The 14,924-nt window shown below is 44.7% G+C and overlaps 1 protein-coding gene across 1 annotated transcript in view; it reads left to right on the forward strand.

The window, feature by feature from the left end:
• The window catches only part of Sytl3 (synaptotagmin like 3), a 73,408-nt gene that overhangs the window by 50,424 nt on the left and 8,060 nt on the right, over positions 1-14,924 (forward strand). Inside the window, exons 9-11 of the mRNA XM_031350955.1 lie at positions 1,878-2,012; positions 8,394-8,572; positions 13,149-13,251. Coding sequence (XP_031206815.1) covers positions 1,878-2,012; positions 8,394-8,572; positions 13,149-13,251 — 417 coding nt within the window. The remainder of the gene's footprint in view (positions 1-1,877; positions 2,013-8,393; positions 8,573-13,148; positions 13,252-14,924) is intronic.

The raw sequence follows: 14,924 nt of genomic DNA on the forward strand, positions 1-14,924 counted from the left end.
TAAATAAAGAAAATATCTAAAAAAAAAAAAATGAAAACAGCAACAGCAGGGATCTCTGTGTGCCCACCATGGAGTCCTGCGTGCAGCCAGTGAGAAACGGTAGCCTCTAACTTGCTATCTAAGTCTTCCAGATAGATTCCCTAAAGGCCGGCATTTGTTATGCTATGCTAGACTCTGTACACAGAGCTTTATGTGACTGTCAACTCTACAAAAAAAAATGGGTGGTAAAAACAGCCCCATTTCACAGTGAGAGACACTGAGGCTTAGATAGGTCAGGGCCTCTCGTGGAGATGAGGATGCTGAACTTGAACTGCTCTCATCTTGGTTTGGGGCCTCCGCTCTGGAGTAACTACTCCAAGTGTAAGTTGTGGTTGGAGGAGAGTCACAGGCTTCTTGGAATGCAGACTCCCACATCACGGAATGAGATTCAGAGGCTCCGGGTGATAAGGGCTGCAGGTGCTGGTCCTTTCCCAATGATTTGTGTCTCTAATATTTGAGAGGTACTCAGCAGGGCTTTTGAAATTCCCAAGTGCAAGCAAATAGTAGCTCAGAGTGGCGTCCCTGGAGCCAACCTCTTTTCTCCAGGGCTAGCATAAGGTCCATTTCCAAAGCACTTCATCCTGGGCAGATGGTGCCTTCCTTGCCTAGTTTAATCACAGAAGGGTGACTTGCTCCCGTGACCATGATCAAAAACCTGTGCTTTACTCATTGGCCAACCAACACATCCAGCAGCTCATAGCTTGGAAAAGACAGGGCCAGGAGTAGAACCTGGTTTTAGATGTTGCTAATGTCTTAGGCCATTGAAGTTTCCCCTGTGAGGACAAGGGAAAGCTTGAAGAAGTGGTGCTCGATGGAGGGGACCCCAGAAATAGGACACTTAGCAGTCAGATGAAGCTGATCTGATGGTGGCACTGACAGAAGGCTAACCACAAGCCAGGCATTGTCCCCTGTAGAGAGGCCATGTTGATTGATATTTCATGTTATCTTTAAAGCAGCTCTGAAGAGTCTGTCTCCACTAAAGATGAGGACATTGGGTATGGAGAGGGTAGAGACCGCTGTGGTCAGAAGGGGTAGGCTGGTGTTCCAGCCCCTCCCCCAGCTCCTGTCCCATGTGGGGTATCCCAAGTTTCCTCAGGCCTCACTTTTGACATTCTGAGTGCAGGTGTCTCGAGGCATTGTGGCATCCTTGGCTGGTGGAATGGAGGCCTCCCCTGCAGTGACAGCCCTGAGGCTGGCTGCTGAGTTTGTGAGCATTGAGGGACCCGAGCAGGGAAGCACAGGAGGGCCTGTGGACAGACAGCCCTGAAGTGTGTAGACACCACTGCATGGATGTCGTATGACCACACTCTCAGCATAGAACAACTGGGGACCAGCTTAGCCATTTTTATTTTACTTTAACTGGCTTCATTTGAAACCGTTTCCTGAGGTTAGTGGTTAGCACTAAGAAGTACAGCTGTATCATTACAGAAAAAAAAATATCAGTCACTAGCAAAAGAAACAAGGAATAAATACAATTTAAAGATGCATTCTCCTTCCTTATGTGCATGTTAGAAGTAAAATTGTTTCTCAGTGTGAATACTGTATTTCACATGATTACCTGGCATGATCATTAAAGGCAGAATTTAGACTTCTTTAGCACTTTTTCTATTCCAAAAATAGCCCACCTGTCAAATGCTTATGACCATCCCCAGGGACCCTGCTGGTGTATGGGGTGTGTAAATTCATCCAAACATGTGTCTCCCAACTCAGCTGCTAGAAGGTTGTGTGTAAGAGATAGCAGCTCACGTATGCAGGCTTGGCTTCGCTGCTGCCTGGGCTTGTGGAACTCCCAGTCAGATGGAGCTGAGGGCTACCATGTTTGTGTTCACTCTCTCCAGAAGGCCAGCACACCTGATATTCTGAAAGCATTCCATCAAGAAGATCCCAAACATCCTCCCGGCCCTGTTTTGAAGCAAGACACTCCCCCATCCAGTCCAACACACAACACTGTCTTCTCTGGAGGCTTGAGACATGTGAGTCTTGTACGGATACTGTTTCTATAAGATGTGTGGTTATCAAGATATCAGGGCCTAGAGAAGTAGCTCGGGAGCAGAGCACAGACATGCACACAGCATGAGTCTGTGCTGAATCCCCAGCACCAGGGAAGAGAACCAACCAGACAGGCTCCGACTGGCCTAGTAGACAAGGCCAGTCGTTGACTGCAAATGGCCCCCATAGGCTCCTATCTTTGAATGCTCCATCCTTCATTGATAGAACTGTTGGGGAAGGATTGGGAGGTGTGGCCTGGTCAGAGGAGGAGTGTCACTGACTTGAACTTTGAGATTTCAAAAACCCATACTGTTTCCCAGTAGTTCTCTCTGCCTCATGCTTGTGGATGAGATGTAAGCTCTCAGCTACTGCTCCAGCTGTCTGCCTGCCTGCCTGCCAGTAATCATGGCCATGAGCTCACCCTCTGAAACTGTAAGGCCCCTATACACTTCCTTCCGTAAGTTGTCTTGGTCATGGTGGTATCAACAGATCTAAGACACGAGGGAAGGGCTAGAACGTTGTCTTGTGGTCAGAGGGTAAGAGTAGATCTCTCCAGGAGATCTTCAGTTAGGTTTGGAGATAGGGAAAGCCTGAAAATATGTTAAGGCTTGCTTTTCACCTTTAAAAAACTATTATCTTGTTGAGAACCATTTTTTTATACCTTCAAAAAGTAATCGATAACTGTACAGGTTTGTTTTGTCAACATGATACTTGGCCCATGGACAAGTCTATTGGGCATCTTCTTGATAAATGACCAAAGAAGGGCCCAGTCCTTTGTGGGTGGTGTTACCTGTGGGTGGGTGTTCCTGGGTTGTATCAGAAAGCAAGCTGAGCAAACCATATGGCAGTGTGCCTCTGTGATCTTTGCTTCCGTTCCTGTCTCCTGGCTCCTGCCTTAAGCTCCATCCTCACCCTCTCCCTGATGGGTTGTGGCCTGTAAGCTGAAAAAGACCCTCTCCTCCCAAAGCTGCTTAAGGTTATGGATTTTATCATAGGAACAGAAAGCTAACCAGAGCAGTAACAAAACAGTGGTGTGTCTTTAAGAAAAAGTTTTAAAGTTTGCTTTGTTTTGTTTTGAGATAGAGTCTGTGTATGTAGCCCTGGCTGGCCTGGAACTTACTATGTAGATAGCACTCACCTGGCTCTCACAGAGATGTCCCCCCCTCTGCCTCCCGAGTGCTGGGATTAAAGGTGTGTACCACCACTTCCAGGGGAAGTGTTTAAGGTTTGATGGTCTCATTTATTAAGACTTTCTTCTGTGGTTATTCCTGTGCTTTGTATCTTCATGGGCTATGGAAGACAGTGTCCCATTTTATCTAGAAGCCTTAGGAAGAAGTTTTCATTCGTGTTTTCACTCATCCCCTGACTGGCTGTTTGGTATGATGCACAGGTTGAGGCTAATTTTACGTGGCTATTTAGTCAATACAGTATCCCCTTTAAGAAGACTATCCTTCCTCTGAAGACTTGGTCATTTTGTCCCATCGAGTCTTATGAGCAAGCTCCCTGATCTGGACTCAGTTCCCCGGTCACTAGGTCTGTCCTCATGCCTAGACCACCTTGTCTTGTTTGTAAGTTTGGAGGTGTAAGTCTACCAGTTTCGTTCTTCCTTTTCAAGATGTCTTCATAATGTTTAGAATCTGTTCAGTTTCTAGACAGGGATCAACTATTATAGATTCTGGACTGGGATCAACTATTCCAGATCCTAGATTCTGGGCTGGGATCAACTATTCCAGATCCTAGATTCTGGACGGGGACCAACTATTCCAGATCCTAGATTCTGGGCTGGGATCAACTATTCTAGATCGTAGATTCTGGATGGGGATCAACTATTCCAGATCCTAGATTCTGGACGGGGATCAACTATTCTAGATCGTAGATTCTGGATGGGGATCAACTATTCCAGATCCTAGATTCTGGACGGGGATCAACTATTCCAGATCCTAGATTCTGGATGGGGATCAACTATTCTAGATCATAGATTCTGGATGGGGATCAACTATTCCAGATTGTAGATTCTGGATATAATCACCTATTCACTCATTTGCTAAACAAAACCGAATGCCTAGAAATTTGATGAGGGAACCTGAGGCCTCAGTTAACCGTAACTTTTTTCTGTTTTGTGTTGCGATCTCAAAACACCACTGACTTACTTGGTAATCTGAAAATGATAGTAATTTATGATTCCAGAAGGTGGGATACCAAGAGCAAAGCAGTGGCAGACCCAGCCTGTTAAGGAACTGCCTCTGGCTTCATCACAGGCCTTTCAAGCTGTATTCTCACCCGGTGGAAGCTCCAAGTTTACCATATCCTAAGCATCTTCTACGTAAGATGTACTTCACTTTCCTGCCTTTCATCAGCTGCTCATTAGAGTGTAATTCCCAAGCCCCCTGAGCAGTGTCTGACACTCAAGTGACCCTTGGTAAACACTTACCAGACTATGTGTCAATCACCCATCACAGCTATCGTGCTCTCTGAAAGCCTGCACCGATAGCTTCTCATCCCATACATTGTCATGTGACCCTGTGGCAGGCACTGCCAGTCCTATTACAACTCAGTAAGCTGAGAGTCAGGAGGTCAGATGGTTTGCCAGAGTCCTACAGGGGCTTCAGGACTTGAGGTCAACTAAGCCAGGGATTGTAGAATATCAGATATGACGCACAGGCTTGTTGCACTCTTGTAAGAACTGTTTTTTCTTATTTGCACCATCCTTGTTTCTCCTCTTCTTATAGCTGACCCCTGCCTGGAAAACTTTCAAGAATTAAGGTTGGGCAGAGGAAATGGTTCAGTGGCCCTAATGACCAGAGTTCAAATCCTTGGAGCCCTATAAAAGCCAGGGGCTGTGGCATGTGTCTATAATCCTAACAGCCCCACAGTGAGATGGGAGGTGGAGACAGGAGACTACCCCAAAAGCTCAAGGCCAGCTAGCTTGGTGTAGATAAGGCAGAAGGTGAGGAACGACACCCACAGTTGTCCTCTTGACTTTCATGTGTGTGCTATGGCATGCGTGCCTTCACGTGAACACGTATCTATACAGATACATAAACATTATACAAGAAAATGGATTTTAGAAGGTGTTTTAGGAAGAGTTAGGGCCACTACACTGAGGAGGGAGATGATGTGGTAGGCCTTTTTTTTTTTTTTTAAAGGATAGTTTCTCTTGGCTTAAATTCAATAAGGAACTCTGCTCTCAACCCTTCTGATTTTTTTCCTGATGTGTACCCTTCAAATTTATGATGGTGAGATTAGACTATTGTCTCAACAAAACATCTTCTTTTAAATCAAAGCAGTGTTTGCCTTCGGAACGCAAACTTTTCCCTAAAGCAAATAACCACTTTGTTATTTCTTGTCCAAAGATGCTTCCTACCCTTTCTAGAGGAATTCACAACTCTGAGAAATAAGGAGTTGGGCTAGAAAAGGCTTATGAAGCCGGGCGGTGGTGGTACACGCCTTTAATCCCAGCACTTGGGAGGCAGAGGCAGGTGGATTTCTGAGTTCAAGGCCAGCCTGATCTACAGAGTGAGTTCCAGGACAGCCAGGGCTACACAGAGAAACCCTGTCTCGAAAAACAAAACAAAACAAAAAAAAAAAAAAAAGAAAAAGAAAAAAGAAAAGAAAAGGCTTATGAGAGCTCCACTTAAACACAGAGATGGGCAACAAATAGAGACAATTACCCAGCCTCCCAAGTACTGGAACCAGGGCAAAATTAAAGCAAAATATTATTTTGGGATGATGTTAATAACATTTAAAAAGCAGGGACCCAGAGCAGCAGGCATCTGGAAACATGGTGAACAGAAATGGTGCCTGCTTCCCTGGAGGGCAGTTGGAGATATATGCATATATCCAAAGCCTTGAGGTGCCTTCTCCCGGCTTCTGCCCCAAGGACCCTGTGCTTGCTGAACACACCCCTTACCTCTGCGTTTCACTCCTAGCTCTGTGGGTTCTCTTGAATAATTTAATAGACAGGAAATACTTTTTAAAGAATTATTTATTTTATTTGTATGAGTGTACTGTAGCTGTCTTCAGACACACCAGAAGAGGACATCAGATCCCATTACAGATGGTTGTGAGCCACCATGTGGTTGCTGGGAATTGAACTCAGGACCTCTGGAAGAGCAGTCAGTGCTCTTGACTGCTGAGCCATCTCACCAGCCCCAGCAGGACATATTTTTAAAGAGTACCCTGGATGTTGCCCCAGATGTGCACCTCTGGATATCCAGGGGCAGCATTGCTTATAATTGCTTTAGTTTTGGAAATTTGGCAGCAGCCAAACAGAAGTTCTTCTGCACGTAAAATGCTTTGAACTATGTGAGCAGTAAAATAAGGTAGAATATTTTGAAGGGGCTGGTAGTAACTATCTAACAAAACCATAAGGAAAAATGAAGTTGACTGACAGGTGGTTTTGAAGCAGCCTGTATTCAACAGGAAAAGGAGGGGCTAATACAAGGAGGGAAATTGCTGGAGACCGAACAGCCAGCAGAGTAAAAGTCTGCCTGTCACTCACTCACCTACTTTGTAGTACTTTTCCAGGTGTTCTGGGTTATTGGAATTTATAAATTAAAAGGAAAAAAAAAAGCCCATAGCTGTAATTCTCATAGATTTTCTACCTTTGTGAGGGGGACAGGCTCTGGACTCGACTTGTGGTGATAGTAGATGACCTTGTAGCCTTCAGGGGGTGGGGGTCCCTGGCAAGTGAGATCCATGACCACTTGTGTGTGGGTGTTCTTTGCTTTGACAAGAGTTGGCTTTTGTTTTTGAGACGGACAGTGCCAGGGGCACTAACAGGAATCAGGCACTATCAGGAATCAGGAATCTTTGCTCTTTGGGGCCAGAAACTTTAGGTTGACTCAATTTGCTGCTCAAGGCTTACAGCTTCTGTTCTGGGAAAAACAGAGACCTGAGCCCAGGTATGAGGATTAGCAGCCACCTCTAAAGAACTTTGTGCAGAGGGCAAAGTACTTCTCCTCCTGGACTGATTTCCTAGGCAAAGGGCCCCTTGGGTTTTTCCCAGTCCTGGACATAGAACCCAGGGTCTTTTACATTGCAGGCAAGCACTTTATTGCTGAGCTGTAGTCCCAGTACTAGCATTCTTTAGCTCTGCTGTCCCTCCATTTCTTCTGTCTCGCTTCCTTTTTTTTTTTTTTTTTTTCCCGAGACAGGGTTTCTCTGTGTAGCCCTAGGTATTCTGGAACTCATTCTGTAGACCAGGCTGGCCTCGAACTCAGAAATCCACCTGCCTCTGCCTCCCAAGTGCTGGGATTAAAGGCATGCACCACCACTGCCTGGCTGTCTCGCTTCTTTTACAACTTCTCTCCACATCTCCCCAGTTTGTTTTTTAACTCTCGCTCATTCTCGCCACCACACCATCTTGTGTGTCCTTGAATGTATACTGTTTTAAAAATGGTTTTCCATTCTAGTAGTCATGTGGTTTGATCAGACAACATTTTTCTGCATTCTGGCTATATTCTTAGCATTAGTTAATTCAGGTTCCAGGACCTTTGAGACGGTTTGGTTTGGTTTTTATTGCTCTCTGCTGGCTCTGGCCATCCGCTGTAGGCTTTCTTGGTTTCTTCTCAGAGTTTTAGAGTACAAAGGAGCCAGTTGGGTATTAGAAGGAGAAATCATTTAGGCTTCACTGTGTCTATAAAGTCAATACGCTGAGATGGACTATTCACAAATGGAGCAGTTAAGTAAATTTAATAGTGATAAGATAACTTCATCTTTGAGGCACAGGCACACTATAGTACGTATGCACACACCTTCATGTGTCATTTAAGCTTAGACTGCTCTAATATTTGACAGTAATTTCATTTTTATTTTAGGTACCCATAAAATTTAAATATGATTTATCATTATTTCTGCACATCCACATAAGACATTTCACATAGTCTTCTTCATAACTCTTGAGATCAGTATTATTTTTCTCTGTTAGATTTTGACCTACCCAGTGAGTTGCAGAGTCAGCCTGGGAGCCCAGCTCTCTTTGATTCCTAACCTCAGCCCTTCAGCCTCTCTGTCTGCCACTTTATATGCACTGTCCAGTCATGGACACCACCTAGCACAAGAGTTACGCTTACAGAATGGCACATGAGCTAGCTTACTTCATCCCAGTGACTCATGATAAAGGCTTCGATGGGGTGACCTTTATCACCAGGCTGAGACATAACGAGACAAAGCCTGGTGAGGATGGCTCCAGTGCCTTAGGATTCACCAGGTGGCAACTTAGGTTAGCAAAGTGTAAGGGGGCGCATTTATCAGTCTAACATGAGTCAGCTGTATCTCCACGTGAATTGTGATTTATCGTGAAAGCGAATTGCAAAATATTTATTAACCATGAAGTAATTTATTATGTCTGCCATTGATTTCAGGGAAGCTTAATTAGCATCAACAGCACCTGCACAGAGATGGGTAATTTTGACAATGCAAATGTCACTGGAGAAATAGAATTTGCCATTCATTACTGCGTTAAAAGCCGTTCTTTAGAGATATGCATCAAGACCTGTAAGAACCTCGCCTATGGAGAAGAAAAGAAAAGAAAGTGCAATCCGTAAGTTGTTGTGTTTTTTGTTGTTGCTGTTGGATTTTTGTTTGTTTGTTTTTGATTGAAATTTTGGCATCAGACAGCTGTGGGACTTTGATAGTACTTTTTTGCTCATGCGAGGATAAAGATTGGTCAGTAGAGCATCAGAGCCTGGCTTTATGGACCTTAGCATACATGGGAATTTGGAAGCTGTCTGAAGATTTTATTGCTTTGAAGAAATACCATGACTAAGGCAACTCTTTTTTTTTTTTTCTCCTTGGTTTTTCAAGACAGGATTTCTCTGTGTAGCCCTGGCTGTCCTGGAACTCACTCTGTAGACCAGGCTGGCCTCAAACTCAGAAATCTGCCTGCTTCTGCCTTCCAAGCACTGGGATTAAAGGTGTGCGCCACCACTGCCTGGCCCAAGGCAACTCTTATAAGGACAACATTCAATTGGGGCTGGCTTATAAGTTCAGAGGTTCATTCCATCATCATCAAGGCTGAATGAAGCGTGGCAGCATCCAGGCAGGCTTGGTGCAGGAGGAGCTGAGAGTTCAACATCTTCATCTGAAGATGGATAGGAGTATACTGCCTTCCAGGTAGCTAGGATCAAGGTCTTAAAGCCCATACTCACAGTGACACACCAACTCCAACAAGACCACACCTCCAAATAGTGCCACTCCCTGGGCCAAGCATATTCAAATTATCACAGGTGCTCAAGGGGTGTTTGAGAGCCTTTGAGTTGCTGTAACAGAAGGCTGGAAACTGAAACAGCAGACATTGATCTTCACCATTCTGGATGCTGGGAGGTCCAGGTGCTCACAAAACTGGTGTCGGTGAGGACCAGCTCCCTGGTTCATAGATGGACATCTGTGCCAGCAACCCATGGGAGAAGGGGGGATGAGTTGCTCTCTGAGGACTCCTTTATAAGATCACAAATCTCATTCCATGAGGGCCACCCTCATACCTAACCACCTCTCAAAGGCTCAACCTCCAACTATAATCATGTGAGAGTTAAGTTCCAACAGGGGAGCTGAAACTTAAGAGTGTAAACATGCAATGTGTATGAAGGCACAACAGCCAGTCAATGGGGAAGGGTGACCTTCAGAAAAGGGTTGGAAGTTTGATTTCATACAGGACAAAGGTTTGCAGTTTCAGAGGGTTAGACTCCATCATGGACTAGTAAAGGAACAGCTGAGAGCTCACATATTGACCCACAACCATAGGGCAGAGGGGGGAAGGAGAGAGAGAGAGAGAAAGAGAAAGAGAGAGAGAGAGAGAGAGAGAGAGAGAGAGAGAGAGAGAGACTGACTAATTGAGATGGAATTGACACAAGTCTTTTGAAAACTCAAAGTCTGCCCACAGTGACACACCTCTTCCAACAGAGCCACACCTCCTCCAACAGAGCCACACCTCCTAATCCTTCCCAAACAGGGCCACCAACTAAGGACCAAACATTCAAATATATGAACCTATGGGAGCCGGTCTCATTCAAAGCCCCAGGAGAGGGTGTTGGACCCCATAGAACTGGAGTTACTGTGTGGGTGCTAGGAACTGAACCCAGATTCTCTGTGAAGTGTTCTTAACCCCTGAGCTGTCTCTCCAGCCCCTCATAAAAGAATTTTTAAAAAATTTTCCCACTGACATAAACAGAAATATCACTACTATTAAAAGGTCAGAATTAGCAGAGATGAGCCAAGGTTCTTTCTTTTCATATCTTTGGGCCACGGTTTGGATTGGTTTTGGTTTTGTTGTTTGTGTGTGCGTATGTGTGTGTGTGTGTGTGTGTGTGTGTGTGTGTGTGTGTGAACTTATGTTCAGTCCATCCCCAGTACTATGACTTTGTTTCTTGTGCATGCTGGGCACATACTCCACTGCTGAGCTATACCATTGCTTTATTTAAAACCCTATTTTAAATAGACTGGATCCCTTGTTTAAATGAGCGTTTTTAAAGTTCTGCAGCTGTTATATATATATTTTACATGACTTATTCTAGCTATTCCTTCTAGGTTACTTGTGGTGACTTTTCTTGGAGAAAATTTGGTATGATAAATTTTCCAAGCCTTTTTTTAAAAGATTGATTTTTTTTTTATTTATGAGTGATCTATCTGCATATATACTTGCATGCCAGAAGATCCTACTATGCATGGCTGTGAGCCATTACATGGTTGCTGGAAATTGAACTTAGGACTTAGGATCCAAGTGCAACATGTGTGTGTGTGTGTGTGTGTGTGTGTGTGTGTGTGTGTTGTACTTAGATCATCTCAGAAGTAGAATAATTAGTTTTCTGGTATGGCTTAAGGCAAAAAGCTTTCCCCTCTAAATTGTTTCAGTTACTAGCTTGCAAAGTGATGGTAAGAAAAGCAATGGATTGATGAGCTAATCAAACTCTCCTCCATTCTGAAGCCTTCAATAGCTCCTCAGCTCTGCCTACTCCTCAAAATACAAATTTATACAGTGATACTTTTCAAAAAGATCCCCTTAATACCTGGTGTCAACTTTTGTCCCTCTGTGGACACCATAGCCCCAGGGATCTGGAATAGTCTTGGTTCTAAAATACCCTCTGACTTTCACACTTCAAAATTTGAGGTATCTAGCCAAAGTAATATTTATATCTACAAAGCAGAAAGACTGAAAATTAATTATCTAAACCTTAACCTTAAAATACTTGAAGAAGCTGGGCAGTGGTGGCATATGCCTTTAATCCCAGCACTTGGGAGGCAGAGGCAGGTGGATTTCTGAGTTCGAGGCCAGCCTGGTCTACAGAGTGAGTTCCAGGACAGCCAGGGCTATACAGAGAAACCCTGTCTCGAAAAAACAAACAAAAAACAAAAGAACAACAACAAAAAAAAAAAACTTAAGGAAGAGCAAATTCATTTTAAGGATAGGAATTATATAGATAAATAGAAAACCAAATGTAGGCTCTTTGTAACAATTAGTGGTGTTGGAAAACCTGTATCTAATTTATCAAGATAAAGAGAAAAAGATAAATACTAATATCAGGAATGAAACCAAATAGTTCTTTTTTGTGTTGTTCTGTTTTATTTCCTGACTTGTGTGTTTCTCAGGACAGAATTCCTCTGTGTAACAACCCTGGCTGCCTGGGACTTGCTTTGTAGACCAGGCTGGCCTTGATCTCACAGATATCAGCCTGCCTCTGCCTCCCAAGTAGGGGGATTAAAAGCATGTGCTACCAAACCTGGCTTCTAAATAGTCCCTTTATTTTAAATTGGCCTGATCCATTAAAACTGACAGCATACTTATGGGCTGGGGATTTGCCCAGGGGAAAGTGCTTATTAGCATACACTCTGCCATTTCTAGTTTTGTGCCTATTGCATTCATGTGTCAGCAATATAGACTTATTTATAATAGCAAAACCTAACACATAAAGAATCTTTAGAGGCTAAAGAGCCATAGTATCTAATACAATATGTGGATAACTAACACAGTAACAGCATGCAGGAAACTGAAGGATCAGGCTCCGTCAGCAGTGGGGATGAGTCCCCCCACTGCTGTGTTGGGGACAAAAGCAAGTCCCAGGGGAGCATAGCCAAGAGGTTCTTCTTCCACAGGTTAAAAAGGAGGAACCTTAGTGGGGAACTTCAGTCTTTAAGGTCCCTGAGTTTCCATTCTGCTCCTCAGTTCTGAGGGCTCAAGGGTAGCAATGAGTGGAAGTGGGTAGAGGGGCCCTAGACAGCAAGGTCAAGAGCTTCACCTGCAGCCTTAAGGACACCCCGCAAGGTTCCATGCTTAACACCTGGCTAAAGCTGTGAGAATCACAAGTTCCTCACACAGCACTTGGCCTATAGTGGCATGTCTCAGTCCGTAAACAGCTCTGTAGGCATGGGGACCTGGGTTTGGACCCCCAGCATCTATGTAAAAAGCTGTGGGTGTTGATGCATGTCTGCAATCCCGGGGATAAAGAAGTAGAGACAGGAAGAGCTCTGGGGCTTGCAAACCAGTCTAGAGGTAGTAGTGGTGGTGGTGGTGATGATGATGATGGGGATAGTGTTGATGATGGTAATGATAATGATGACAATAGTAATGTTAAGGACAATTAAGAAAGACATTAGACATTCTTATAGTTTATATATGCTTGGCCCAGGGAATGGCATTATTAAAAGGTGTGGCCTTGTTGGAGTAGGTGTGTCACTGAGGACGTGGGCTTTAAGACCCTCATCCTAACTGCCTGGAAGTCAGTCTTTCACTAGCTTCCTTCAGATGAAGATGTAGAACTCTCAGCTCTGTGTGCACCATGCCTGCCTGAATGCTGCCATGTTCCCACCTTGATGATAATGGACTGAACCTCTGAACCTGTAAGCCAGCTCCAATTAAATGTTGTCCTCCTCGTAAGAGTTGCCTTGGTCATGGTGTCTGTTCACAGTAGTAAAGCCCTAACTAAGATGTGCGCACACACACACACACATACACACACACACACACACACACACACACACAAGTCAGAATGCACTGAACCTTGCCCATCAACTGAAGGTCCAGCAGGGAAGCAGGGCAGAGAATCCACTGGTGCTGCATTCTGCTCTCCTGAACTCTGTCCTCCCCATGCTGAGTCTCCCTTTGTCCTTCTGCCTCTGCCCACTAGGTATGTCAAGACCTACCTGCTGCCTGACAGGTCCTCCCAGGGAAAACGCAAGACACGAGTCCAAAAGAACACTCTGGATCCGACTTTCGAGGAAACTTTGAAGGTACGTGCCAGGCGGGAAAACATTCCCAAGTCCTCCCCGCCCTGGGCTGGGCCTAGAGTCAGAGTCCAGCATGCCTCTTTGTAAATGCTTGAGTCAGTTGCATAGAACTGCAGACACCTATACATTTCTTCATGGTTCTGTCAATCAGTGTCCAGCTGACAGGATGCAGACGTCAGCCTTTGGACTCTGCCAGACTCAGAAACAGCTTTGGATTAATGATTTCTAAGAAAACACGTGTCTCAAGCTGACAACCAGGCATACAGCAACTTGAAAGATTGGTTTGTCTTGTAACTTTGCCGAATATCAGAGCAGTGTTCATGAGCAGAGGATTCTGGGAATGAAGCTGCTGGGTTTCAGTCTTCCCAGAAGTACCTCTTTATTGGAATAGATGAAAGCCATAGGTTTCTTCATTTATTTTTTTATTTTATTTTTTTTTAGTTTTTTGAGACAGGGTTTCTCTGAATAGCCCTGGCTGTCCTGGAACTCACTTTGTAGACCAGACTGGCCTCGAACTCAGAAATCTGCCTACCTCTGCCTCCCAAGTGCTGGGATTAAAGGCATGCACCACCACTGCCCGGCCAGTTTCTTCTTTTTATAAGAAATATGTCCTTTTTATAAAATAACAAATTATAGACCAGGAAGATGGCTCAGTCGGTTAAATTCTTCAGAATCCACATAAAGCCAGATGTGTGTCATTTGCTATAATCTCAGTGTCCTCCAGGGAGATGGGAGGTGGAGACAGAGTCCCTAGAAGAGGGCAGGCCAGCTAGCCTGGTGACACAGTGGCAAGACAAGAGACTCCATCTCAAACAAGGTAGAGGGTGAAGATAAGGGATGAGACTGTCCCTGGCCTTCATAGGTTAAATGCAAATGCCTGGACCCACATGTACTCATGGCATGTGTAGGTATACATCCTACACAGCCATCCCATCCTACACACCCATCCCATACAGCCATCCTACACAGCCATCATACAGATGTCATATTCACACCCCCACACACATACCCACACACACACATAAAGATAAGACAAAAAACTATAAAGGAATCACTTGAATCCTTATTTTCTGTGCTATTAAGAAACAGGATTATGCTTTAGAGCAGAGCTAGAGCCTCTGAATCTCATTTGAGGTGGAGGAAGTTCCACCAGGAGCTATGGCTGCTTCACCCATGGGCAGCCTGGATCTAAGGAAATCCCAGCCAGGACTGGCGGCTCCAAAGTCCTGCTGTCTGGCACCATCAAGGGAAGAGGGCTTTGTCTGCCTTTCTTGGCAAGTAGTGGCCGTCAGGGTCCATATGGGGGCTGGAACAGCGAGCGCCTTGAATTCATTAAATAATAATAATAGCCATTGTTTCCTGGTCTCTGGCCAGATGCTTCATGTACACACTGAGGGTAGTATTAGAATCTTCACTGGCCAACCGGAAATTAGACTTGGGGAATTCAAGAAGCTTAGCAGGAACTCACAATGGAGAGGCTGTCCCGGAAAGGTTCATAGGGGTAGGGATCCCAAGTTTTGTTTTTAAATTGCAGATTCTGACTCAGCAGGTGTAGGCAGGGCCTGAAATGCCCTGTTCCCACAGACTCTTGCTCTGCTGGCCACCCACATGCAAATCACTGCAGCCGGGTCTGCAGGCGGATCGCTCCCTGGGAGACTTTTGAAAATATGTGCTGC

The sequence above is a fragment of the Mastomys coucha genome, unplaced genomic scaffold (assembly GCF_008632895.1).
Source record: "Mastomys coucha isolate ucsf_1 unplaced genomic scaffold, UCSF_Mcou_1 pScaffold5, whole genome shotgun sequence".
NCBI lineage: Eukaryota > Metazoa > Chordata > Mammalia > Rodentia > Muridae > Mastomys > Mastomys coucha.